At 39.6% G+C, this 27,855-nt stretch overlaps 1 protein-coding gene across 4 annotated transcripts in view; it reads left to right on the forward strand.

The window, feature by feature from the left end:
• Positions 1–27,855, forward strand: part of LOC104228812 (probable phosphoinositide phosphatase SAC9) — a 46,449-nt gene that overhangs the window by 6,884 nt on the left and 11,710 nt on the right. For 2 of the 4 annotated variants that reach the window (XM_070150172.1, XM_070150173.1), the window contains exons 5-10: positions 8,729–8,861; positions 9,562–10,778; positions 12,922–13,026; positions 13,296–13,466; positions 13,967–14,209; positions 20,962–21,375. In XM_070150172.1, the coding sequence (XP_070006273.1) occupies positions 8,729–8,861; positions 9,562–10,778; positions 12,922–13,026; positions 13,296–13,466; positions 13,967–14,209; positions 20,962–21,375 (2,283 nt within the window). The remainder of the gene's footprint in view (positions 1–8,728; positions 8,862–9,561; positions 10,779–12,921; positions 13,027–13,295; positions 13,467–13,966; positions 14,210–20,961; positions 21,376–27,855) is intronic. The other 2 variants (XM_070150175.1, XM_070150174.1) reach the window with 2 other exon arrangements.

The raw sequence follows: 27,855 nt of genomic DNA on the forward strand, positions 1-27,855 counted from the left end.
AGTTCCATTCATAATGATGGAAAATATGACAGTGGAGATGCAGAAACTTATCCATTTGATCTATTTCTCACCGAGCCACATCTCTGTCAGCATATTGAGTAGGTAGATCCAATTTACATGGTCAAAAGCTTTTTCAATGACCAATTTGCAACACAAGCCAGCCCCCCTTTGTCTTTTCCTTGAGTTTAAACAGTTGTTGGCAATGAGAATCACATCAATGATCTGTCTTCCTTAATAAAGGGTAAATGTACTTTATCAAAAAATAAAAAATAAAAAATAATGGGCAAATGTGTGTCAGAAGCTAACTTTAGCATAACCTCTTAGTCTCTGTGTCAACAACTTGAAGATGATCTTATAAAAAGCTCCCCACCAGCTGATATGTCTGATGTCCTTAAGCTCTTCTGGTCCAAGCTTTAAAAGTTAGGGTATGCTGCAGTTGGCTCATTAGTAAGATATGTGCCCTGTGTTGACCTTTGACAAGTTGAAGGCATAAAGTTATGAAACTATGCGTCAAATTTGTTTTTTCTTGCTTGAATAGAAATATTATCTAATTCTTTCATGGATAGACTCCTCTTGGCGATCATGTTGGTCTTTTGTACAATGGTCACCGTTACTGTTAGAGTTAGTTCATGTGAATAAGTATAGTCCCACATGGAATAGGAATAATGTATGTATTGTGTATTGTTATAAATAGGGTCCTTATATTATAGTTTAAACACATCAATAATATATTTTTCTCCCGTGCTTTCTCACATGATATTAGAGCAATCGTGAGAGATTTATCGTTGTGCATAAATTTCAGCAACTTCGGGAAGAAAACAATTCAGTTAACTAGTCTTTTTTTCCAGCAAATCAGGGTTGTCCACAAGAAAGTTATTTTCCATCGGCAGCCTCCGGCGACCAAACCCCAAAAATTTCTCCAGCACAAAGTGTGCTACGCGCTCTCATGTGCCGTTAGCAGAGTTTTTTCCGGTGGAGGTCCGACTCACGTGCCGTCGCATGTGGTCATTTCCGCCAAATTTCGGAGAACTTTTTTCGGACAACTTGTTCGCGAGGTTTTTCTGAGCCTACCCATCAAAGTTTCACCAAAATTTGACAAGTTTTTTATTTTCCAGTGATTTTTTGGGAACTTAGGCGACTGTTTTTGCAGATTCCGGCGATTCTTTCTGCTTCATCTCTTCAATCCAAGCCTACCCACTCAGGTGTCAACAGTTTCATCGAACTTTTTATTTTTTCGGCAAAAGATATATTTTCCGGCAACTACTGTGTGTCCTTCGCCTATTTCAACGAGTTATAGTTGATTCTTTCCTTTATTTGGTGATAATCTGCTGGATCCCTCTTCATCCCAACGATGTCTTTGGGATTTGATGTTTTTGGTTCTAAAAGTACGGGTTCTGGAAGTCCAAGTGTTATGATTACTTCGGAACCTTTAAGGGAAAGTTCAAACTACTTAGCGTGGGCTTCGTCTGTTGAGTTATGATGTAAAGGTCAAGGTGTTCAAGATCATTTAACCAAAAAGGCTAGTGAGGGAGATGAAAAGACCAAAGTGCTTTGGGAGAAGATCGATGCTCAGTTATGTAGTATCTTGTGGCGATATATTGATTCCAAGTTAATGCCCTTGTTTCGTCCATTTCAGACATGTTACTTAATTTGGAAAAAGTCTCGCACTTTATACACTAATGACATATCTCGTTTCTATGATGTGATATCACGGATGACAAATTTAAAGAAACAGGAATTAGATATGCCTACTTGGGACGAGTACATGCAGTCATGGAGGAATCTGAGATGTTGATGCCGGTTTTTGCTAGTGTTGAAAAGCAACAAGAGCAGCGACGAAATTTTCATAGTTCTTACCCTCGTTGGACTTCCTAATGATCTTGATTCGTTATGCAACTAGATTTTGGCTAGTCTGACTGTCCCTATAGTTGATGAATTATTCTCTCAATTACTTCGCCTTGCGGTAGCACCCAGTCACACAACATCACAGATCTCGCATCCCAGACTGTGGAAAATCGGGCATCTCAAACTATGGAGAATAGACGGAGGAGGTCGCTTTGGAAGATCTCGACCTAAGTGTTCTTATTGTAATAAGCTTGGACACACTCGAGGTGTGTTACTCTTTGCATGGCCGACCACCTAGAAATGCTCATATTGCTCAGACCGGGACGGTAGGTAACATGGATTTTCTTTATTTGAAGGGGGAGTATAATGAATTCCTTCAGCATCGAGCAACTAAGCAGATACTTCCACAAGTAGCCTCTGTCACTCAGATTGATACTTCTGTTGTTGGTAATTTCTTTGCTTGTGTTTTCTAGTCTACTACTCTTGGACCATGAATCATGGACGGGTCACGTCCAATCCTACTCTCAAATTGAAAGTATTACGGTCGATCGCAATAATAAACCCAACAAGGTTGGGTCGATCCCACGAGGAGTATGGTGTGTGCTAGAATGTCAAAGAGTTGGTGAATTCAATGAACTTAAAGTAATCTTCAAATAAAAGATTGATTTTCTGCAATTACTTCTAAAAGTTATGACTTTGAAGTTTAATCAAACACTTAGAATGTGAAAATAATTAGAAAGCAGTAACCAATGAGAGAAAGCACTAGGGTTGCTCCTCCTTCGTGTATGCTATGCTATGGGTATAGATGTATTCGATTCCAATCAATCAAACATGTATTATGACAACAATATCAATAATACCAACTTAGTATTTTCCAACGCTAAGGGGTTTTTACTCACAAATGTCTTTCCAGACTATTTAGAGCTCTATGCAATACAATTGTTAATGCCCAAGTAAGAATCTCCTTATTCCTAGTTTGATTCTATCAATTGAGATGAGATTAATTCCTTAATCTACCCAATTCTTTGCTAATTGCTTTATACCTAAACTCAGTTCCACTTTTCCAAGTTAGAACTAAGTGTGATGGGCGTTAATCTAGTGTTTGCAACCACCAAATCATACAAGAAAGCATGGAGCAATTAGATAACACAATATTTAATCAAAGACAAATCTATATTAATAACCCATAGTCATAACACCATTCCAGATTCATAACCCTAGCTAATGAATTTAGCTAGACATGACAATAGAAGAAATAATCAAATTATCCTTTAATCCTGTCATTGATACTAATAGAAAAGAAGATTGAGAAACCGTGATGCCATTTGTCAACCCTGAGGAAAACTCACAGCCGCTCGTACAATATTCCTCTCTGTCAGAAGTTATAAAAAAAGACCAAAAAAGTACTATTTATAGTCTTCTGAACAGATGGACAAAATTATCCTCGTCGGGTCTTGCGTGGCCAGGTAGCGTGGCCCACGCAGGATGCGTGGCCACTTCCAGAACTTAAACTTTCAGCCTCCAAGCTCTCCAACTGCGTGGGTGACTTACGTGGCCCACGCAGGATAGACTTTTGCTTCTTTAGTTTTGGACTGAATTTGATGTTTTTCTTGTAGTTGCAGGTATTTGATGATTTTCAATTTTATTAATTCTCACCCAACTCCACGACCTGCAATTATAACATTCAAAACATAATTAGTCCATTAATACATCAACTGGGGCAAAACTTTATTAAAGGCATAAAAGAAGTTGGGAAAAATACCAACTTATCATGGACTCAGGTGTCTCTGATCATATTTCTGGTAATAGGTGACTTTTGTCAAATATTGTTTATTCACAGTCTCTTCCCAATGTTACTTTAGCTAATGGAGTCCAAACAAAAGCAAAAGGAGTTGGACAAGCTAATCCCCTGTCCTCTATCACTTTATATTCTGTTCTTTATGTCCTTGGTAGTCCATCTGTTAGTCGTTTGACTTGTGCCCTTCATTGTGGTATATATTTCATTGATGATTCTTTTAGTATGCAGGACTGCAATACGGGGCAGACGATTGGCACAAGGCGTGAATCACAAGACCTTTACTACCTTAATTCCCACGATCCCTCCATAACATGTCCAGTTACAAATGTCTAGTTTGTCTACATTAGATTGGGAGTCATATCAACTTAGGAAATATATTCGAGCCACATTTTCACGTAGTGCTGAGAGTCTGTTTTTGCTTTAGTTCATTATGATAAATGGGTCCCAGTAGAGTTAGTTCAACCTTAGGATTTCGTTATTTTGTTAGTTTCATTGATGATTACTTAAGACGTACTTGAATTTTCCTAACGTTCTGAGTTATTTCTATATTCAGGGTTTTTGTGCTGAAATAAAAACTCAATTTGGTGTTTATATTTGCACTTTTCGTAGTGATAATGTCTTACGATACTTACCCTCTCAGTTTCAACCATTTATGACTTCTCACGGAATTATCCATCAAATATGCTGTCCATATACTCCTCAAAGAATGGGGTAGCAGAGAGAGAGTAGGCATCTCATTGAAACTGCTCGCAGCCTCGCATACTTCTCATTCAGTCCCATATTCCGTTGTATTTTGGGGCGATACAATTCTTACAGTTTGTTACTTAATTAATTAGATGCCTTCATTGTCCATCCAAAATCAAATTTCACATTCAGTATTATTCCCTAAGTTACCCTTATACTCTCTTCCTCGTGTTTTTGGGAGTACATATTTTCTTCATAAATTGGCTCCTGGAAAAGATAAATTAGCTCCTCGTGCTCTCAAGTGTGTCTTCGTTGGTTATTTTCGGGTTCATAAAGGGGTATCATTGCTACTCATCTGATCTTCGTACATATCTTATGTCAGCCGGTGACACATTTTTTGAGTCCCAACCTTACTTTACTTCATCTTATCATCCTGATAAGATGCCTTCATCCTGATAAGATGCCTTACAGTTTGTTACTTAATTAATCGGATGCCTTTATCGTCCATCCAAAATCAAATTTCACATTCAGTATTATTCCCTAAGTTACCCTTATACTCTCTTCGTCATGTTTTTGGGAGTACATATTTTCTTCATAACTTGGCTCCTGAAAAAGATAAGTTAGCTCCTCGTGCTCTCAAGCGTGTCTTCGTTGGTTATTTTCGGGTTCATAAAGGGGTATCATTGCTATTCATCTGATTTTTGTACATATCTTATGTCAGCCGGTGACACATTTTTTGAGTCTCAACCTTACTTTACTTCATCTTATCATCCTGATATGATATATCTGAGGTCTTACCTATACCTAATTGTGAGGAATATATTGTCCCTCCTCCTACATCCACATCCGTAGCCACCCAACACCACCATAGCCACTCCTACCTATACCGACTTTTGAGAAGTCTATTACTGCTCCTCCTACATCTCCCGCCACAAGGCCACCTCTCTTGACTTATCATCGTCGTCCCCGCCAGCATCAGGCCAAGATGATTCACGTCCTGCATTAACTTTTGCACCCACTGTGGACTTGTCTCTTCCTAGTCCACCAATTACACTTCGGAAAGGTGTACGATCTACACTAATCCTAATCCCCATTATGATGTTTTAAGTTATAATCGTTTGTCATCACCACATTATGATTTATATCATCTTTGTCCACTGTTTCCATTCCTAAGTCTATAGGTGAGGCACTATCTCATCCAGGATGGCGACATGCTATGATTGGCGAGATGTCTGCTTTACATGCGAGTGGTACATGAGAGCTTGTTCCTCTTCCTTCAGGTAAGACTATTGTTGGTTGTCATTGGGTTTATGCGGTCAAAGTCGGCCCAGATGGCCAGGTTGATCAGCTTAAGGCTCGTCTGGTTGCAAAAGGATATACTCAAATATTTGGGCTTGATTATAGTAACATTTCTCTCCTATGGCTAAAGTAGCATATGTTTGCCTTTTTCTGTCCATGACGGCTGTTCGTCATTGGCCTCTTTATCAATTGGACATTAAGAACGCCCTTTCTCCATGCTGATCTTGAGGATGAAATTTATATGGAGCAACCACCTGGTTTTGTTGCTAGGGAGGGTCTAATGGTCTTGTATGTCGATTACGCAAGCCATTCTATGGTTTGAAACAATCTCCTCGAGCCTGGTTTGGTAAGTTCAACTCAGTTATTCAGGAGTTTAGCATGACTCGTAGTGAGATCACATCATCTCAGTTATTCAGTTACTAATCTGAAGACTTCCAGACTAAGAATCTAGGCAGATTGAAGTACTTTCTAGGTATTGAGATCGCTCAGTCTAGCTCAGGTATTGTTATTTCATAAAGAAAATATGCTTTAGACATTCTTGATAAGACAAGAATGATGGTTGCAGACCTGTTGACACTCCTACAGATCCGAATACTAAGCTTCCACCAGGACAGAGGGAACCACTTAATGATCTTGCAAGATATAGGCAACTGGCGACTGGTTGGCAAATTGAATTACCTCAGTGACCTGACATTTCATTTCCTGTGAGTGCTGTAAGTCAGTTTATAGACTCTCCTTGCAATAGTCATTGGGATGCAGTTGTTTGCATTCTTCGGTATATAAAATCAGCTCCAAACAAAGGACTACTATTCGAGGATCGAGGCTACGAGTATATTATTGGATACACTGATGCTGGTTGGGCAAGATCACCTTCTGATAGACGTTCCATATCTGCATATTGTGTTTTAGGAGGAGGAAATTTGGTATGTTGGAGAAGCAAGAAACAAAATGTAGTTGCTCGATCTTGCGCAGAAGCAGAATATCGAGCCATAGCTATGGCAACATGTGAGCTACTTTGGTTCACCAAGTCCTTCACTGGTTCTCATATTGTTATATATGTAACAAGCTCGATACATGTAATTTGTTAGATAGTTATGTGTAAATTATCCTAGTCCTATATGTAGTAGGAGTAGAATATGTCCTTGTTCCTTATATACTAGGGGTAGAATATATATTATATATAGGACTCATTGCATCATTGTTAATAAATGGATTTTTTTCCGTGCTTTCTCACATGGTATCACATCTTCAGTGAGAACATTATTGATGTGCGTCATTTCAGCGACATCCAAGAAGAAAGATCTCATCGCCGTGCAATTTTCCGCTAACTTCGTCTTGTTCTTAGGGTTCATCACTGCTACAGTGGTACTGTTCTTATACTAGTACCACCATCAGATCCGAAACCCTTGTGCGACCAAACCCCTGAAATTCCAGTCCCATCGGAACAGAAAAGTCAGTCGTCGTGCGTCTTTCCGGTTGACGATCAAGATCGATTTGTGTTATCTCCTCATCGGTAAGCGTTGTGCGAAAACCAACACTATCATCTTGTTCGGAAAAGTCAGGCGACAAAACCCCACTCAATAGCTCCGGCAGAAAGTCTCTCACACGCCACCAGAACTAGGGTTTCGGCGAGCGCATCTGACACGTGCCGGTGCGTGGAGCACTTTCCTGCTAGAATTTCCAAAACTTTCTGTAGGACAATTGTTTCGTGGGGTGATTCTGAGTCCACCAGTACAATTTCCTACAAATTTCGAGAACTTCGAAATTTTCATGCGAGCTACAGTAACTTTTCCAGCCCGTGTGAGGCATTCCAACCACTTTTTTGACAAAACTTCTTTAGGACAACTTACTCGTCTAGTGATTTCGAGCCTACCCATATAAATTACATCAAATTTTAACAACTTTTATTTTTCCGGCGTGAACAATGCACTTTTTCCAGCGTAAACAATGATTTTCCGGCGTGAACAGTAATTTCCAGAATAGTTTGTTTTCTGGTTGTGTCTTAGAACCTATTTTATAGTGTGGAATTCGGCTTAGTCTCATTATTTTCAAATTTCTACGGCGACTTTTTGGCCAACTTCTGTTTATCAGCAACCACTTGGTTTTGTTGCTCAGGGGGAGTCTAGTGGCCTTGTATGTCGCTTGCGCCGGTAACTTTATGGTCTAGAGCAGTCTCCTCGAGTTTGGTTTGGTAAGTTCAGCACAGTTATCCAGGAGTTTGGCATGACTCGTAGTGAAGTCGAATGATTAGCTTGCAGATATTTTCAAGCTCAATACATATGATTTGTATGCACCGGCTTGAGAGGGAGTGTTGGATAGTTATGTGTAAATAATCCTAGTCTCATGTGTAGTAGGAGTAGAATATATCCTAGTCCCTTATGTAGTAGGACTATAATATGTATTATATATAGGGCTCATTGTAACATTGTTAATAAATAAATTTTTTTTCCCGTGCTTTCCCACATAATTTATATGCACCAGCTTGAGGGGCAATGTTAGAGTTAGTTCATTAAATAAGTATAGCCTACATGGAGTAATGTATGTATTGTTATAAATAGGGGTCCTTGTATTATTGTTTAAACACATCAATAATATATTTTTCTCCCGTGCTTTCTCACAGTTACAAATTGAATCTGATGACTTTTTTGTTTGGTGATCTTTTATCCTGGATGTTTTGAGTATTTATTTGAGAATTCTTATCAACTGCCTTTCCCTCCTCTTCTGCATTTTAACTTAAAATGCTAGTAAAATGGAGGCGTTGTCATTCCGCTTCATAGTTTAACGTGTAGCCTTCTTCTAAGACTTCTTAAATTTCTGATAATTCTTGAAAAAAGAAACCATTAAATCGTTGATCAAATTGGAGGTCGAACTTCACTACTACTCTCGTTTGATAATTTGATTGGTTACTGTCTAGGCTTCTTGCTCCAGTGCATTCCATGCATTTTGTTTTTCTATTCCCGTCAATGCTGGCTGACTGTGAGTCAGAAACTGAAGTTGTAACTAGTGCAATATTTTATCTTTTTTGATAAATAGGTTCTAAACTCTTAACTATTACATTGACCGTGATATATGAATGCTCATTGGGACGATGATAATTCATAGGGCTTTGCAGAATCCCGAAGTTTTGGAAGCTTAGGTCAGCAAGAAGGGGTTGTTGCCCTCACTGCTCGGCGTAGTAGGCTGCACCCTGGGACTCGGTATCTGGCAAGGGGCTTGAATTCTTGCTATAGTACAGGTAGCATAAAATTATCCTGTACAACTTGAAATTGTTTTTTTCTTTTTTGCTTTTGTTGGCCTTGCGGGAACAGACGTGGTTATTATTACTTATCGAAAAAAGAGAGCAGGTTGTTTTTTTACTGTGGTTCTTTGTTTCTCATCCATATTTGTTAAGAATCTTCTTTAATAATAGCTCTGCCTTTGTTCATTTCTTCTTCCGTTAGGGTGTGTGACATAGTTCTGCAGGACCCTGCTGGTTTTGGTTAGCGATAGTCAATATGTTTCAAACCTCATTTGTGGTGCAAAGTAGTTGTTTCTTTTCTTTCTTGAGCATTTATCTGCTCATCCTATTTTTTATTTGAATGGGCCAGTGCTCCACGTATGTCTTTAGTGTATACTTTCTGTTGTCTGTGTGGAATGGTGGAATCAGTTCTATATCTAGTTTCAGTTTTTCAGCAGTGTGTTCTGATACCTGACATATATGTGTGTGTATGTGTTTCCGTTGACGCTGCTCTAAATATGTAATATAACCTGGTACAACCTAGGTTGTTTAATTTTGTTTGGCATGCTGGAAATACGTTTTTGCAGAAAAAATCTGTGAGATATGTTTTTTAAAGATATCTGTCAATATATAGCCATCTATACCTAGTCTAAAAATGATGCACGTAATTGTGATTATGATCCCTATATATTTATTACCACTACTGTTTGATGGGCAGGCAATGAAGTTGAATGTGAGCAACTTGTGTGGATTCCTAAAAGGGCTGGGCAAAGTGTTCCTTTCAATACTTACATCTGGAGAAGAGGCACTATTCCTATCTGGTGGGGTGCTGAGTTAAAGCTGACTGCTGCAGAAGCAGAAATCTATGTTGCGAGTCGTGACCCTTATAAAGGAAGTGCTCAATATTATCAGAGGTTAACTAAAAGATATGATGCCAGAAACCTAGATGTAGCTGCTTGCGGGAATCAGCGAAAGATTGCCTTTGTTCCAATTATATGCGTTAACTTGCTTAGGAATGGTGAAGGCAAATCAGAATCGATTTTAGTTCAGCATTTTGAGGAATCTTTGAATTACATTAGATCAATTGGAAAACTACCTTACTCTCGGGTTCATTTAATAAACTACGATTGGCATGCCAGTGTGAAGTTGAAAGGAGAACAACAAACAATTGAAGGACTTTGGTACCTTCTAAAAGCACCCACCAATGCTATAGGCATCACTGAAGGGGATTATCTGCCTTCTCGTCAGCGCCTCAAAGATTGCAAAGGTGAAGTAATTTACAGTGATGACATTGATGGAGCATTCTGCTTAAGATCACATCAAAATGGAGTGATACGTTTCAATTGCGCTGATTCTTTAGATAGGACCAATGCTGCTAGTTTCTTTGGTGCCCTCCAGGTTTTCGTGGAGCAGTGCAGACGGTTAGGTATATCACTTGACAGTGATTTGGCATATGGCTATCAGTCATATAACAACAATGGGGGTTACACAGCTCCATTACCCCCTGGCTGGGAGAAACGGACTGATGCTGTAACCGGCAAAACATATTTTATTGATCACAACACAAGAACAACTACTTGGAATCATCCCTGCCCAGATAAACCGTGGAAGAGATTTGATATGACATTTGAGGAGTTTAAGAGATCGACGATCTTATCACCTGTGTCTCAATTAGCAGATTTGTTTTTGGTTGCTGGTGATACCCATGCAACATTGTATACTGGTTCCAAAGCTATGCACAGCCAAATTCTTAGCATATTTAATGAAGATGCAGGCAAATTTAAACAGTTTTCTGCTGCACAGAATATGAAAATTACCCTTCAGAGAAGGTATAAGAATGCAGTTGTAGATAGTTCTCGTCAGAAGCAACTGGAGATTTTTCTTGGACTAAGGCTTTTCAAGCATTTTCCATCAATTCCAATCCAGCCATTACATGTATGTTATTGTTGTTCTACACTCTTCTTGCATGTGACTCTAGTTTCTTTCTTTTTCTTTAAATAGTGTTTTCTTGAAATATCCATTTTAACTTATCCGCTTTCTTCTTAGTATGTCCTTACATCCATCGAGTGCATCCTATTTGACCTGATCATCCTATTAATGAGGAAGGGGCTTTTTTTTTTTATCTTCAATAATCGTTGGCAACTTGGATCTTTCTCTATGCATTAACTTGTTTCTACACTATTATGGTTTTCCTTTCCGACACTCTTTTTGATGCATAAGCATGAATCTTAACTTGTTCAAATCATGTTGGACATATATATTATCCACAATTGTAATTTGATGTCTGCTTTATTTGTATATTGTCGGGAATGGGAAAGGAAGAGGAGAGGGTGAAAAGGGAGACAATCTACTCTGCCTATTGCTTTAAGAAACCTCTTTCTGGTCAGTGGGGGAGGGGATGATTCCATTTGATGAAACATCTATAATTCCCTGCAGTTGTTGATGGGTGACTGGAGCTGAAAGAAAATTATTTCTAATCTCAAGGGGGTTTGAAGTAGCTGATCTGGGAAGTTGCATATCTCTTCACTTTTTTCTTTCTTTCCCATTTTCCTCTTGACAGCTCAAAAGGGGGAAAAAGACCTTTACTGTTTGCATTCTATGTTGCTTCTTCCCACATTCATCTACACACCTCAACCATTTGGTAATGATCGAGATTTGCTGTTTGGTGTTTTTGGCTTGATAAAAGGCAATCCTGGACAGAGCAAGCATGGGGTAGAATCCTTTTGTTTTGGTTTCTTGTTGGTTCATAACAACTAAGATCTTTCATGGCTCGTCACTATGTTTTTTATGGGCCGATTGTGCTAGCTTCTTTTGTTTTTTCCCCTTTTAGTGCTCTTCATTCTTCTTTTTCTCTGATGCAAGCTCTTGATTCTTCAACTAAGTTGCTTGGACTCTTCACTTTCGGTGTCGCACCTGTGTCTACATGACGTGGGTGTGGGTGTGGGGTCTGTACCGAATCTGGTCGACTGATTTGGGTGTGTTGACTAAAATCGACGGAGAAATTCGGGACATACAATGATTTTTGAAATCAAAACTAAAGTTAGGGTGAAATTGAAGAAAAGTATATAAATTTCTCTGTCAGTGATTTTCCTTTTATCTCCTTCTCGGATTCTCTTTTTGATCAATATCTTTTCCTTCTCAGAATACCTTGAAGTTTTCTACATAATGTCTCATAATTTAGATATACTTTTATACCTCTATTTTTAGATATTTGAATTATTTTTGGCCAAATCCTCGCACCCGTATATGTCCTGGATCCATAACCTCGAATTTTGAAATTTGGATCATGAAGGATCCGACCTCTAGATCCGCACCCGTAGCGGACACCCGCACCTGAGTCCAAGCTACTTAGTTCTTCATTATGGAATGTCTTTTGTCCAAATATCATATTTCTGGCTTTGTCTTATAAATTAAACTATTTTTATACTTTTAAAAAGATTGAATATAGATGTGGTAAGAAAGGCATAGAAACAGGCAAAGGAAGGGACAACTCTCAAAATTATTGAGCGATAGGTTGCATCAATTGACTCTGAAGGGCTTCAAGGTCTTAAGACACTATTTTCCATATTCTAACTTGCAAGGTGTATATTTGTGGATTCGTTAATGGTGATTCTAAAAAGACAAAAAGGACACATTAACTATTAGAACTTCCAAATTTAAATAAATTACTCCATATAGTATTAGATAATAATAATAATATACTGGACTATCTAGACTTTTTGGTTTCAGTACCGGCTGGGTTCTAAAATATCCTGAAATTGTTGCTGAAGCTTTTCTTTGTGAAGATGAAAACTCAATGATAAAAGCGCCATAAGTCTAAAAAGCCCCATATCATTCAGCATTTGCCAAATCTGTCCTAATACTGTGAACTATTCTATTCTTTTTCTTTTCAACCTAAATGAGTTGTGCCTTTTTATTTTTTATTTATCAGTCAGAGGAATTTTCTTCCAATTTTCTGTAGTTGAGGACCTTGAAGTTATATATTTGGAGTGATGCTAACTCTTTTTGTGAAAGTTATTTGAAAATGATTTTGTCACTGTTGTTATCACCATATGACAGTTTATGCTGATTTTGACAGGTTGCATCTCGTCCCACCGGATGCTTTCTAAAGCCAATCGTGAACATGTTCCCGATTTCTGATGGAGCAAGTCTTCTTAGTTTTAAAAGAAAAGCAATGACATGGGTACCTACATTATGTTTTTGGTATTTTGAAACTACTTGTTATTTGATAATAGCATCTTCCACATTATACTTGAAGGTTTATATCTACATCACACCCCTTGGGTGCGACCCTTTCCCGGACCCTCCATAAACGCGGGATGCCTTGTCCACTGGGCTGCCCTTTTCATCTTACACATTATAAAAGTCCCGTGCTATTTCGTCTACAAGAGGTTCATATATATCCCACAGCATTGTGCTCCTTGCCTCACTTGTGTACACATCTTCTTACAGGTCTCCCCACAGGCTACCGATGTGGTTGAGCTCTTTATTTACCTTGGCGAGCCTTGTCATGTTTGTCAGCTACTTCTCACTGTTGCACATGGTTCTGATGATTCAACGTTCCCATCGACAGTTGATGTCAGGATAGGGTGTTATCTAGATGGACTTAAACTTGTTCTGGAGGTATGTTACATCTCTATTGTGAAATTGTTGTGCCTGTACCTGACTGTTACTTGCTTCTGCTATTTATAAAATTCAAATCTGTTAGATCTTATGCAATTTGTGCATAGGCATTTTCTCTCCCAACTGTGATGAGACTTTTACGCCTTGCCTTTTAGATTTTGATAATGGCTAAAGGTGTGTCTGTACTCTGTGGGATAGGGATTTATTATCCACCTGTTACTGGGGAAAGGAAAATAACATGCATATGTGGCTCTTTTTTCCTGGCGGATGACACATTTATTTTATGTTTGTGATAATCCCGTTGACATGAACATGTGCACAAGTGTTGTATTTTTGACAGCTATTATTGTTCTTTGTTCTCCTACCACATATCCTCCTGCCGCATATCTGCAAAGGGAAATCTTTCATAGAAAGTAAAATAGTTAAAGAAGTTTTCATGTGCCCATATGTCCAGGGTTACCATCAAAAGTTATCAATTTTTACATGCAATTTATTCACAGGGAGCTTCTGTACCACAGTGTGCAAATGGGACAAATATTTTGATACCATTGTCAGGACCAATTAGCGAAGAGGACATGGCTATCACTGGTGCAGGTGCACGCCGTCATGCCCAAGATACTTCCACCCTTCCATTATTGTATGATTTTGAGGAACTTGAAGGAGAAGTGGATTTTCTTACTCGTGTTGTTGCACTCACGTTTTATCCTGCTGCGGATGGTGGAGGCCCTATAACTCTTGGTGAGGTACAAAGAGACTAGATAATTGTACTTTTTAGGTGTCCTTTCTTTTAAAACAATTTTCTTTTACACCCTCTAACATAGTTAGCCCTGTGAGAAGGCACGGGAGAAAATATGATATATTGATATTGTGTGTGATGCAATACAAGAGGTGCAATTTATAGCTACTCTATACAAAGGAGATACTACTCCTATTCCAATGTGGGACAATTACATAGTTATCTCTAACATTTACATAGCTATCTCTAACACTCCCCTCAAGCCGGAGCATATAAATCATATGTACCGAGCTTGTTACATATATAATCAATGCGAGGACTAGTGAGGGACTTGATGAAAATATCTGCAAGTTGATCATTCGATCTCACAAACTTCGTAGTAATATCTCCTGAGAGTATCTTTTCTCTGACGAAGTGACAATCAATCTCAATGTGTTTAGTTCTCTCATGAAACACCGGATTTGATGCAATATGAAGTGCAGCTTGATTATCGCACACAAGTTCCATCCGACTGATTTCACCAAATTTCAACTCCTTGAGCAATTGTTTGGTCCAGACTAGTTCACATGTTGCCATAGCCATTGCTCGGTATTCTGCTTCTGCACTAGACCGAGCAACTACATTTTGTTTCTTACTTTTCCAGGACACCAAATTTCCTCCTACTAAAACACAATATCCAGACGTAGAATGTCTATCAGAAGGTGATCCTGCCCAATCAGCATCCGAGTACCCAACGATCTGCTCATGACCTCGATCCTCAAACAGTAATCCTTTACCTGGAGCCGATTTTATATACCGGATAATGCGGACAACTGCATCCCAATGACTATCACAGGGAGAATTCATAAACTGACTTACAACACTCACAGGATAAGAAATGTCGGGCCTAGTCACTGTGAGATAATTTAATTTACCAACCAGCCGCCTATAGCTTGCAGGATCGCTAAGCGGCTCCCCCTGTCCAGGCAGAAGTTTAGAATTCGGATCCATCGGCGTGTCAACAGGTCTGCAACCTGTCATCCCTGTTTCCTCAAGAATGTCTAACACATATTTCCTTTGAGAAATAACAATACCTGAGCTAGATTGAGCAACCTCAATACCTAGAAAGTACTTCAATCTGCCTAGATCCTTAGTTTGAAAGTGCTGGAAGAGATGTTGCTTCAGATTAGTAATACCATCCTGATCATTGCCCGTAATAACAATATCATCAACATAGACTACCAGATAAATACATAGACTTGAAGCAGAGTGGCAATAAAACACAGAGTGATCAGCTTCACTACGAGTCATGCCAAACTCCTGGATAACCGTGCTGAACTTACCAAACCAGGCTCGAGGAGACTGCTTTAGACCATAAAGTGACCGACGCAAGCGACATACAAGGCCACGAGACTCCCCCTGAGCAATAAAACCAGGTGGTTGCTCCATATAAACCTCATCCTCAAGATCACCATGAAGAAAGACATTCTTAATGTCCAACTGATAGAGGGGCCAATGACGAACTGCAGCCATGGATAGAAAAAGGCGAACTGATGCCACTTTAGCCACTGGAGAGAAGGTATCACTGTAATCTAGCCCAAATATTTGAGTGTATCCTTTGGCAACAAGACGTGCCTTAAGTCGATCAATCTGGCCATCGGGACCAACTTTGACTGCATAAACCCAACGACAACCAACGGTAGATTTACCTGAAGGAAGAGGAACAAGCTCCCATGTACCACTTGTATGTAAAGCAGACATCTCGTCACTCATAGCCTGTCGCCATCCTGGATGAGACAATGCTTCACCTGTAGACTTAGGGATGGAAACCGAGGACAATGAAGATATAAAAGCATAATGGGGAGATGACAGACGATGATAACTCAAACCAACATAATGAGGATTAGGGTTTAGTGTGGTCCGTATACCTTTTCGAAGTGCAATCGGTGTACTAGGAGCAGGATCCGCAGTAGGAGCCGTGTCAGGTGCAGGACGAGAACCAGATGGGCCTGATGTAGGGCGCGAACGACGATGATAAGTCAAGAGTGGTGTTCCTGTGGCTGGGGAACTAGGAGGGATAACACTGGACTCCTCAAAAGTTGGTATGGGTGAAACCTCTGTGGTTGAAGTGGAGGAGGATTACTAAACTCCTCAAAAGTCGGTATAGGTAAGACCTCAGATATGTCATGGTGGTCAGCAGAAGTGACATCAGTTGTGAATAAAGGTTTAGACTCGAAAAATGTGACGTTAGCTGACATAAGGTACCTATGAAGATCAGGTGAATAACAACGATATCCCTTCTGAACACGAGAATAACCAAGGAAGACACACTTGAGAGCACGAGGAGCTAACTTATCTTTCCCCGGGGCTAAGTTATGAACAAAACATGTGCTCCCAAAAACCCGAGGTGGAAGAGGGTATAAGGCTGACTGGGGAAACAATATTGAATGTGGAATCTGACCCTTGATGGGAGATGAAGGCATCCTATTAATCAAATAACAAGCTGTGAGAACTGCATCGCCCCAAAAACGCAGCGGAACACGAGACTCAATTAGAAGTGTGCGAGCAGTCTCAATAAGGTGCCTATTCTTTCTTTCTGCAACCCCATTTTGCTGAGGGGTATAAGGACAAGATGTCTGATGAATAATTCCATGAGAAGACATAAACTGCTGAAACTGAGAAGATACATATTCTAAGGCATTATCACTGCGAAAAATGCGGATAGAGACACCAAATTGGTTTTTGATTTCAGCACAAAAACTCTGGAATATAGAGAATAACTCAGAACGATCTTTCATTAAGAAAAGCCAAGTACATCTTGAGTAATCATCAATAAAGCTAACAAAATAACGAAATCCCAAGGTTGAACTGACTCTACTAGGACCCCATATATCAGAATGAACCAAGGAGAAAACAGACTCTGCATGACTCTCAACACTACGCGTAAAGGAAGCTCGGGTATGTTTCCCAAGCTGACACGACTCACAATCTAATCTAGACAAACTGGATAAACTAGGCACCATCTTTTGAAGTTTGGATAAACTCGGATGTCCTAAACGTCTGTGGATTAGATCTGGAGGATCTGTAACTAGACATGTTGTGGAAGGACTGAGCGAGTTAAGGTAGTAAAGACCTTCTGATTCACGACCTGTACCAATTGTCCGTCCCGTACTGCGGTCCTGCATAATAAAAGAATCATCAATAAAATATATACCACAATTGAGGGCACGAGTCAAACGACTAACAGATGCAAGACTAAAAGGACAACCAGGAACATAAAGAACGGAATCTAGGGTGATAGAAGACAATGGTTGGCTTGTCCAACTCCTTGTGCCTTAGTTTGACATCTATTGGCTAAAGTAACAGTGGGAAGAGACTGTGAATATACAATATTCGACAAAAGTGATTTATTACCAGAGATATGATCAGAAGCGCCTGAGTCCATGACCCATGGTCCAAGAGTACTAGACTGGGAAACACAAGCAAAAGAATTACCAGCAATAGGAGTGTCAGTCTGGGCAACTGAGGCTACTTGTGGAGATGTTTGCTTACTTGCTCGATACTGAAGGAGCTCATTATATTCTTCTTTAGATACAGAAAAGCCCTGGTTACCTGTAGTCTCGCTCTGAGCAACGTAGGCATTTTTGGGTGGACGGCCATTTAAGGAATAACACATTTCGCGAGTGTGTCCAAGTTTGTGACAATAAGAACACTTGGGTCTAGATCTCCCAAAACGACCGCCTCCTCGTCTATTCTCCATAGCTTGAGATGCCCGAACATCCACTGTCTTGGATGCAAGAACAGAGGAATCAAGTATCTGTGATGAAATCACTGGGTGACTTGGTGCTGCAGCAAGGCGAAGTAATCGAGAGAATAATTCATCAACTGTAGGGACAGTCGGACTCGCCAAAATCTGGTCTCGTACTGAATCAAGATCATGAGGAAGTCCAGCGAGTGTAAGAACTAGAAACATTTTCTGTCGCTGCTCTTGTTGTTTTGACACACTAGCAGAAACTGACATCAATGTCTCAAATTCCTCCATGACTGCCTGTACCTGACCCAAGTAAGTAGACATATCTAATTCTTGCTTCTTTAAGTTTGTCATCCGTGATATCACATCATAGAAGCGAGATATATCATTAGTGTATAACGTACGAGCCTTTGCCCAAACCAAATAACATGTCTGGAATGGCCGAAACAAAGGCATCAACTTAGAATCAATAGAACGCCACAAGATGCTACATAATTGAGCATCAATTTTTGCCCAAAGCGCTATCGCCTTTTCATCTCCTTCGCTAGACTGTTTAATCAGATGATCTTGCACACCTTGACCTTTACACCACAACTCGACAGATGAAGCCCAAGCTAAGTAGTTTGAACCTCCCATTAAAGGTTCCGAGGTAATCATAACATTAGAGTTTCCAGAACTCATGCTTTTAGACCCAAAAACATCAATTCCCAAAGACATCTTGTAAATTATTACCAAATAAGAGAAATAATCAACTGTAATCCACTGAAAATAGAGTAAGGAACACTGAACCAGAATAGTAAACTACTGTAGCAGTTGGAAAGTTACTGTTGCAGCCGGAAAATATTCAAAGTGGTCGGAATGAAATAAAAACAGTAGGGGTAGGATCGGAATTACCAGAAGACCCAACTGTTCTGAAGGAACTTTAAACAGTTGGGGTAGGATCGGAATTACCAGAAGACCCAACTGTTCTGAAGGAATTTTTTCAAAAAATGGCCGGAAGTCAACTTTTTGAAATTACTATTCACGCCGGAAAAATAAAAAAGTGGTCGGAATTTGGTGTAACCTGGATGGGTAGGCTCGGAATTGCAAGGGAAACAATCTGTCCTGAAGAGTCGTCGCCAAAAAATGGCCGGAAGGTGGCCCACGCAACGTTGGAACTTCGCCGGAAAATTTTCTTTGGACAGCTACAGTACCGCCGGAGATTTTCACTGGGATTTGGTCGCCGGACAGTGACTACTCTTGTGGTAGTGTTGGATTTTGTGCACAACACTGGCCGAGACAAAGCAGACGCAAAATAACTTTGAAAGTCGCCGGAAAAAAAGGGTTCCGGTGACTGATTTTACTTCCCGGAATTGCTGGAATTTATGCACAGCGATAAATCTCTCACGATAGCTCTGATACCATGTGAGAAGGCACGGGAGAAAATATGATATATTGATATTGTGTGTGATGCAATACAAGAGGTGCTATTTATAGCTACTCTATACAAAGGGGATACTACTCCTATTCCAATGTGGGACAATTACATAGTTATCTCTAACATTTACATAGCTATCTCTAACAAGCCCTTTGTGAAAATTTTTGGGGACTAGATTTCTCTGCATATGTCAAAGTAGACATGGTACGAGTCTGATGACTAACCTAAGTTTGAATATATGCAAAGTAGACATGGTACGAGTCTGATGACTAACCTAAGTTTGAATAATGGTCATAGAGTGAGTAGATAAGTGGAACAAAGTTGTATGCACAAAACAATAAAAGAACAGGAACCACTTGATAGAAGGTACATACGCTGCATACAAGATGTAAGAAAATCTGTACCTACGAATTTCTGGACTACATCCTTTGATGCTTTTTACTTTTGTCTTTATTCTCTAAAATTTAGTCAAGGGGGTGTTGATGACACTTCTGAGGGTGTAAATGTTTGTTTTCCAGAGAATTTTGCATCTTGGTACTGCACTCCCAAGAAGAAGTAACATAATACTAGTGAGCAATATTGCATGAAAAGTTAGCTTTTCTTGCATGTTCCTCTCAACAGTTGAGTTTATTGATAAAACTGCTAAGAGGCCTTATGTAATCTTGTTAGTTTGATTGATTTTTGTTTGAAAAACATCTCTAAGATCCGAGGATGCTGCTTTTGAACGTAATCATTTTCCGTTAGGAAGTCTTAAGGGTAATCAACTAGTAAGTTGATTTGATCGTATGGAGGTTTTCTAGACTTACCAATGGCTGTATAAAATGAAAATTTTCTTCACTGCTTTGAACCACTATTAGCTATTCTTAGAATTATTTAAGTACCGTCTATTTGATAGGCTTCTATACTTAAGTGTGTTATAACTGCTATTAAATAAAGGATAACAGTTATATGCTGTCCTTTTGTTTTCTATTAATGCGTGTGTGTTTCTGTGTGTGTATTTTCCTTGTCGTCTGAATATTAATTTAACGGTTCATCCACTGTAAAGTTTATTTCTATACATGTTTTTTACATGTTGAAACAGATCTTGTACATTGTACTGTTTTACTTATTCATTGATGTGTTCTTTTTCAATGAGAAATGTTTAAAAGGAATGTATGGCCTGATAAAGAAAATGTTTAAAAGGAATGGATGGCCTGATAAAAATGTTTAAAAGGGAACCATAGAAGGAAATGGAGACATACCTAAATTCCTTAATTGGAAAGATAGGCAAGTAACATTTCACCATCCCTTTATTTAAATATGAAAATATGTGTATCTTCTTTTGGCAAGATCGTCCTGTACAAACTTTTGTTACTAAATTGGCAGCATAAAAAAGGAACCTTTGTTACCCGATTGGAATAACATTCGATGTTCATCTGATCCTAAAAGTGCAATTTGGAAAAGCATTATGGGAAGAACATTATCCAGTTTACACAAAACCATCATTATATGTATATCATGCAAATAAATCATCTGAATAAGATGCCTTTACTCAAGTATGGACCCATGCTGCTGCATGACACTATCTTCAATCTATTCAGTACATTTTGTCGCTGTTGTAAAACATATGCAGATTGAGATACTTGGAGTGCCTCTTCCTTGGAGGTTCATATTGAAACATCAAGGCTCTGTAACTAGATTTGCTGAACAAGCAGAAACCCATCATGATATTAATAACCCTTTTCTGACTGAGACCGAACACAATCCTTTTGCTTCTGCTTTAGCCACTGATGCACAAGCAAACTCGTCTGCTAACTTATGGGTAGACCTTTTAACGGGAGAAAGCAGAATTTCAGATTCTAACAGGCAGCCGGTGACAGAAACTGTCTTCCACGGCGGAGATGACTTGCTTGACTTCTTGGATGATGCTATTGTGCAACAACCAAAAGAAGCTAATAGTTTTTCCAAGAGCACATCTAAAGGGCCTACCGACAATAACACTCAACGCTATTTGGATTGTTTCAAACTCCTTGTTGGACCCCGAATGGTACGCATCTTTTTAGATTTGTATTATTTTTAGAATTGCTATTTTTATGCTTCTGATCAATTACTGAGTTGTATGGTTCTACACTGGTAATAGCTAAGGACGCAAGAAGTTTAGATGCTAAGTTGGCTTAACTACTGCAGGAATTGACTATAAATGCAAAGACTGTGATCTTAGCCAATCTGAATTGACATAAATGCCTTGTCAAAGTCATAAATGCTTCTTCTTGAATTGTGTTTTTTCCAGTATGGCATCTTTTGCCTAAATAAAAAAGAATGTGAAGTACAAACTAATGTTCTCTGGCCAATAAATCTGCCAAAATTTTATGAAATATGATTTTTTTGTACATTTTATCAGAAGGGTGTAACAAGGGTTTCTCTCCATAATAGCAAGTGTCATGCCTAATTGTATTAAAGATGCCTAGGAAAGCTGGTGTTCTTGGAGAGTTGGCAAATTCATCAAAAAAAAACTTTTTGGTACCTGCTTCTATGTTTTGGTGCATATGGACCGAAAGGAATATGAGATGTTTAGATAGGATAACAACTCCAAACCATGCTCTTAAAGCTAAATCTTTATTTAACCTTTTTACTTGGCTTAATCAGGCACCTGTATCTAGTTATGATCATTTTTTGGACTGTGTTTGCTCCTTAGTTTTAACATAGGTTTTTTGTTGATGTTCATGAGCAGTCACACTCTATTTACTTGTACCCTCTTTCGCTATGCATCTTCTTGATGCCTTTAATGAAATTCTCTAACTTCATCAAAAAATATATAGTGCATGTTTTACCCCAACTTTGTATATCTATTATTTCTTTAGATGCAATGACTATTTGTTTCAACTGTATTTTTTTTTTTGATACAACAACAACACAACATACCCTGTAATATCCCACACTGTGGGGTCTGGAGAGGGTAGTGTGTACGCACCCCTACCTTGTGAGGATAGAGAGACTGTTTCCAATAGAAACCTCGACTCAGGAAAGCATAAGCACCACATTAATGAAAATATAGACAAGAAGGGACAGTACCAAAAAGCCATATAAAAGCAGAATAAAAACAACAAGACAGTAAGGTGATTAGCAATGAAAGAAAACAATGGTTAGTCATAAAACCTACTACCAACAAAAATCGAGACTGCGTGCCAATACTACTGTGTTGAACACTCTAGACTACCTACTCTACTACCCTAATCCTCGACCTCCATATTTTCCTATAAAGGGTCATGTCCTCGGTCAGTTGAAGCTGTGCCATGTCTTGCCTAATCACCTCTCCCCACCTGTTCTTTGGCCTACCTCAACCTCTCCGTAGGCCCTCCAATGTCAACCTCTCACACCTCACCGGTGTGTCTGTGCTCCTCCTCCTCACATGACCAAACCACCTAAGCCGCGCTTCCCGCATCTTGCCCTTAATAGGGGCCACACCCACCTTGTCACGAATAATCTCATTTCTGATCCTATCTAACCTGGTGTGCCCGCACATCCATCTCAACATCCTCATCTGTGCTACCTTCATCTTCTGGAAATGAGTGATCTTATAAAAAATGGTAGAAACCCCGTATACAAGCCACATACCAAAAAGAAGAGAACCTACACCAAAATATGATTCTTAACAAAAAACATCCAATCCTCTATACAAATAGGGATCCCATGATTACACCAAGAAGTAACAAGAAATATAAGACTATTTTGTAATTTTACAAAATCTTGTTCCACACCTTCGAATGCTCTCCTATTTTTTTCATTCTAAATAACCCACATGATCGCTAATGGGGCAAAACGCCATGCCCTTGGACTTCTCTTCCCACTCTTGTGAGCCCAGCTATGCAACGCCTCCTCTACTGTACCCGGCTTTACCCATTTTGTCCCAAACAAATTAAGAACCATCCTCCATAACCGATTATCCACCTAGCATTGCAATAAGAGATGATATACATTTTTGCCCGATCTTTTGCACAGGAAACACCAACTAACATAGATGATTTTCCTCTTTCTTAGATTTTCCGCTGTCAGAATCATCCCTCTTGCCGCCAACCCAGCAAAGAAACACACTTTCCTCGATGCTCAAGGAATCCAAATAGAGAAATGAGGAAAGATATGTTCTTCTCTCCCTAGAAGACTCTTATAGTAAGATCAAATATCCAATCTCTACTCTCACGCCACCTCCATACATCCAATGAAATACTTAGCGTATCCAACCCATACTGTAACTCAACCATTTTGTGAAATTCTTTTATCTCCCATTCCTGTAGGTTCCTCATAAATCTCAAATCCTAATGAACTTCTCATGGGACCTGCAAATTTGTTGGACTATCAGCCCTTTTGGCACGGTACACTATATAAGTTAGGGAATGCTACTTTCAACTCGATCTCCCTGCACCACTTTTGTGCCCAAAAACTAATCCTGCTTTCATCCCCAACCCTGAAGGAAAGTCCACTAAAATTTTTGCACTCTGTCATAATACTCCTCCATAATCTACACCCAAACGGTATTGTGATTTTCGAGTCCTCCACCCCCTTTCTGCAACACCATATTGTTCCGCTACCACCCCTCTCCAAAATGCATTCTCCTTCACCCCGAATTGCCATATTTTTGGGCCAAATCTTAAAAAACTTTGTTGGAACTCTGTTATTTTGAGCCAAACAAAAAAAGTTTTAGCCAAATAATGGAGTTCCATGTGTGTATTTATTTTATTCTTCTTGAGATGCAATAATTATTCATTTTGATTGTGTATTTGTTTTCCTTTTTGGGACAAATCTGTAAAGAACGTGGTTGACATTCTATTATTTATAGTCAAATAAAAAACTTCTTAGTCAAAATAATGGAATTCGAAGGGTGTGTTTCTGTTTATTGCTTCTTAGTCGCAAAGATTATTTATTTCAACTGTGTAATTTTTTTCCAGGCTAAATTTGTAAGTAACTCGGCTAGAACTCCATTATTTTAAGCCAAATAAGAAAACTTTTAGCCAAAATTGGGTACTGTTAGAGATAGCTATGTAATTGTCCCACATTAGAATAGGAGTAGTATCCCCTTTGTATAGAGTAACTATAAATAGCACCTCTTGTATTGCATCACACACAATATCAATATATCATATTTTCTCCCGTGCCTTCTCACATGGTATCAGAGCTATCGTGAGAGATTTATCGCTGTGCATAAATTCCAGCAATTCCGGGAAGTAAAATCAGTCACCGTAACCCTTTTTTTCCGGCGACTTTCAAAGTTGTTTTGCGTCTGCTTTGTCTCGGTCAGTGTTGTGCACAAAATCCAACACTACCACAAGAGTAGTCACTGTCCGGCGACCAAATGCCAGTGAAAATCTCCGGCGGTACTGTAGCTGTCCAAAGAAAATTTTCCGGCGAAGTTCCAACGTTGCGTGGGCCACCTTCCGGCCATTTTTTGGCGACGACTCTTCAGGACAGATTGTTTCCCTTGCAATTCCGAGCCTACCCATTCAAGTTACACCAAATTCCGACCGCTTTTTTATTTTTCCGGCGTGAATAGTGATTTCAAAAAGTTGACTTCCGGCCATTTTTTGAAAAAGTTCCTTCAGAACAGTTGGGTCTTCTGGTAATTCCGATCCTACCCCTACTGTTTTTATTTCATTCCGACCACTTTGAATATTTTCCGGCTGCAACAGTAACTTTCCAACTGCTACAGTAGTTTACTATTCTGGTTCAGTGTTCCTTACTCTATTTTCAGTGGATTACAGTTGATTATTTCTCTTATTTGGTAATAATTTACAAGATGTCTTTGGGAATTGATGTTTTTGGGTCTAAAAGCATGAGTTCTGGAAACTCTAATGTTATGATTACCTCGGAACCTTTAATGGGAGGTTCAAACTACTTAGCTTGGGCTTCATCTGTCGAGTTGTGGTGTAAAGGTCAAGGTGTGCAAGATCATCTGATTAAACAGTCTAGCGAAGGAGATGAAAAGGCGATAGCGCTTTGGGCAAAAATTGATGCTCAATTATGTAGCATCTTGTGGCGTTCTATTGATTCTAAGTTGATGCCTTTGTTTCGGCCATTCCAGACATGTTATTTGGTTTGGGCAAAGGCTCGTACGTTATACACTAATGATATATCTCGCTTCTATGATGTGATATCACGGATGACAAACTTAAAGAAGCAAGAATTAGATATGTCTACTTACTTGGGTCAGGTACAGGCAGTCATGGAGGAATTTGAGACATTGATGTCAGTTTCTGCTAGTGTGTCAAAACAACAAGAGCAGCGACAGAAAATGTTTCTAGTTCTTACACTCGCTGGACTTCCTCATGATCTTGATTCAGTACGAGACCAGATTTTGGCGAGTCCGACTGTCCCTACAGTTGATGAATTATTCTCTCGATTACTTCGCCTTGCTGCAGCACCAAGTCACCCAGTGATTTCATCACAGATACTTGATTCCTCTGTTCTTGCATCCAAGACAGTGGATGTTCGGGCATCTCAAGCTATGGAGAATAGACGAGGAGGCGGTCGTTTTGGGAGATCTAGACCCAAGTGTTCTTATTGTCACAAACTTGGACACACTCGCGAAATGTGTTATTCCTTAAATGGCCGTCCACCCAAAAATGCCTACGTTGCTCAGAGCGAGACTACAGGTAACCAGGGCTTTTCTGTATCTAAAGAAGAATATAATGAGCTCCTTCAGTATCGAGCAAGTAAGCAAACATCTCCACAAGTAGCCTCAGTTGCCCAGACTGACACTCCTATTGCTGGTAATTCTTTTGCTTGTGTTTCCCAGTCTAGTACTCTTGGACCATGGGTCATGGACTCAGGCGCTTCTGATCATATCTCTGGTAATAAATCACTTTTGTCGAATATTGTATATTCACAGTCTCTTCCCACTGTTACTTTAGCCAATAGATGTCAAACTAAGGCACAAGGAGTTGGACAAGCCAACCATTGTCTTCTATCACCCTAGATTCCGTTCTTTATGTTCCTGGTTGTCCTTTTAGTCTTGCATCTGTTAGTCGTTTGACTCGTGCCCTCAATTGTGGTATATATTTTATTGATGATTCTTTTATTATGCAGGACCGCAGTACGGGACGGACAATTGGTACAGGTCGTGAATCAGAAGGTCTTTACTACCTTAACTCGCTCAGTCCTTCCACAACATGTCTAGTTACAGATCCTCCAGATCTAATCCACAGACGTTTAGGACATCCGAGTTTATCCAAACTTCAAAAGATGGTGCCTAGTTTATCCAGTTTGTCTAGATTAGATTGTGAGTCGTGTCAGCTTGGGAAACATACCCGAGCTTCCTTTACGCGTAGTGTTGAGAGTCATGCAGAGTCTGTTTTCTCCTTGGTTCATTCTGATATATGGGGTCCTAGTAGAGTCAGTTCAACCTTGGGATTTCGTTATTTTGTTAGCTTTATTGATGATTACTCAAGATGTACTTGGCTTTTCTTAATGAAAGATCGTTCTGAGTTATTCTCTATATTCCAGAGTTTTTGTGCTGAAATCAAAAACCAATTTGGTGTCTCTATCCGCATTTTTCGCAGTGATAATGCCTTAGAATATGTATCTTCTCAGTTTCAGCAGTTTATGTCTTCTCATGGAATTATTCATCAGACATCTTGTCCTTATACCCCTCAGCAAAATGGGGTTGCAGAAAGAAAGAATAGGCACCTTATTGAGACTGCTCGCACACTTCTAATTGAGTCTCGTGTTCCGCTGCGTTTTTGGGGCGATGCAGTTCTCACAGCTTGTTATTTGATTAATAGGATGCCTTCATCTCCCATCAAGGGTCAGATTCCACATTCAATATTGTTTCCCCAGTCAGCCTTATACCCTCTTCCACCTCGGGTTTTTGGGAGCACATGTTTTGTTCATAACTTAGCCCCGGGGAAAGATAAGTTAGCTCCTCGTGCTCTCAAGTGTGTCTTCCTTGGTTATTCTCGTGTTCAGAAGGGATATCGTTGTTATTCACCTGATCTTCATAGGTACCTTATGTCAGCTAACGTCACATTTTTCGAGTCTAAACCTTTATTCACAACTGATGTCACTTCTGCTGACCACCATGACATATCTGAGGTCTTACCTATACCGACTTTTGAGGAGTTTAGTAATCCTCCTCCACTTCAACCACAGAGGTTTCACCCATACCAACTTTTGAGGAGTCCAGTGTTATCCCTCCTAGTTCCCCAGCCACAGGAACACCACTCTTGACTTATCATCGTCGTTCGCGCCCTACATCAGGCCCATCTGGTTCTCGTCCTGCACCTGACACGGCTCCTACTGCGGATCCTGCTCCTAGTACACCGATTGCACTTCGAAAAGGTATACGGACCACACTAAACCCTAATCCTCATTATGTTGGTTTGAGTTATCATCGTCTGTCATCTCCCCATTATGCTTTTATATCTTCATTGTCCTCGGTTTCCATCCCTAAGTCTACAGGTGAAGCATTGTCTCATCCAGGATGGCGACAGGCTATGAGTGACGAGATGTCTGCTTTACATACAAGTGGTACATGGGA

The sequence above is a fragment of the Nicotiana sylvestris genome, chromosome 6, assembly GCF_000393655.2.
Source record: "Nicotiana sylvestris chromosome 6, ASM39365v2, whole genome shotgun sequence".
NCBI classification, from domain to species: domain Eukaryota; kingdom Viridiplantae; phylum Streptophyta; class Magnoliopsida; order Solanales; family Solanaceae; genus Nicotiana; species Nicotiana sylvestris.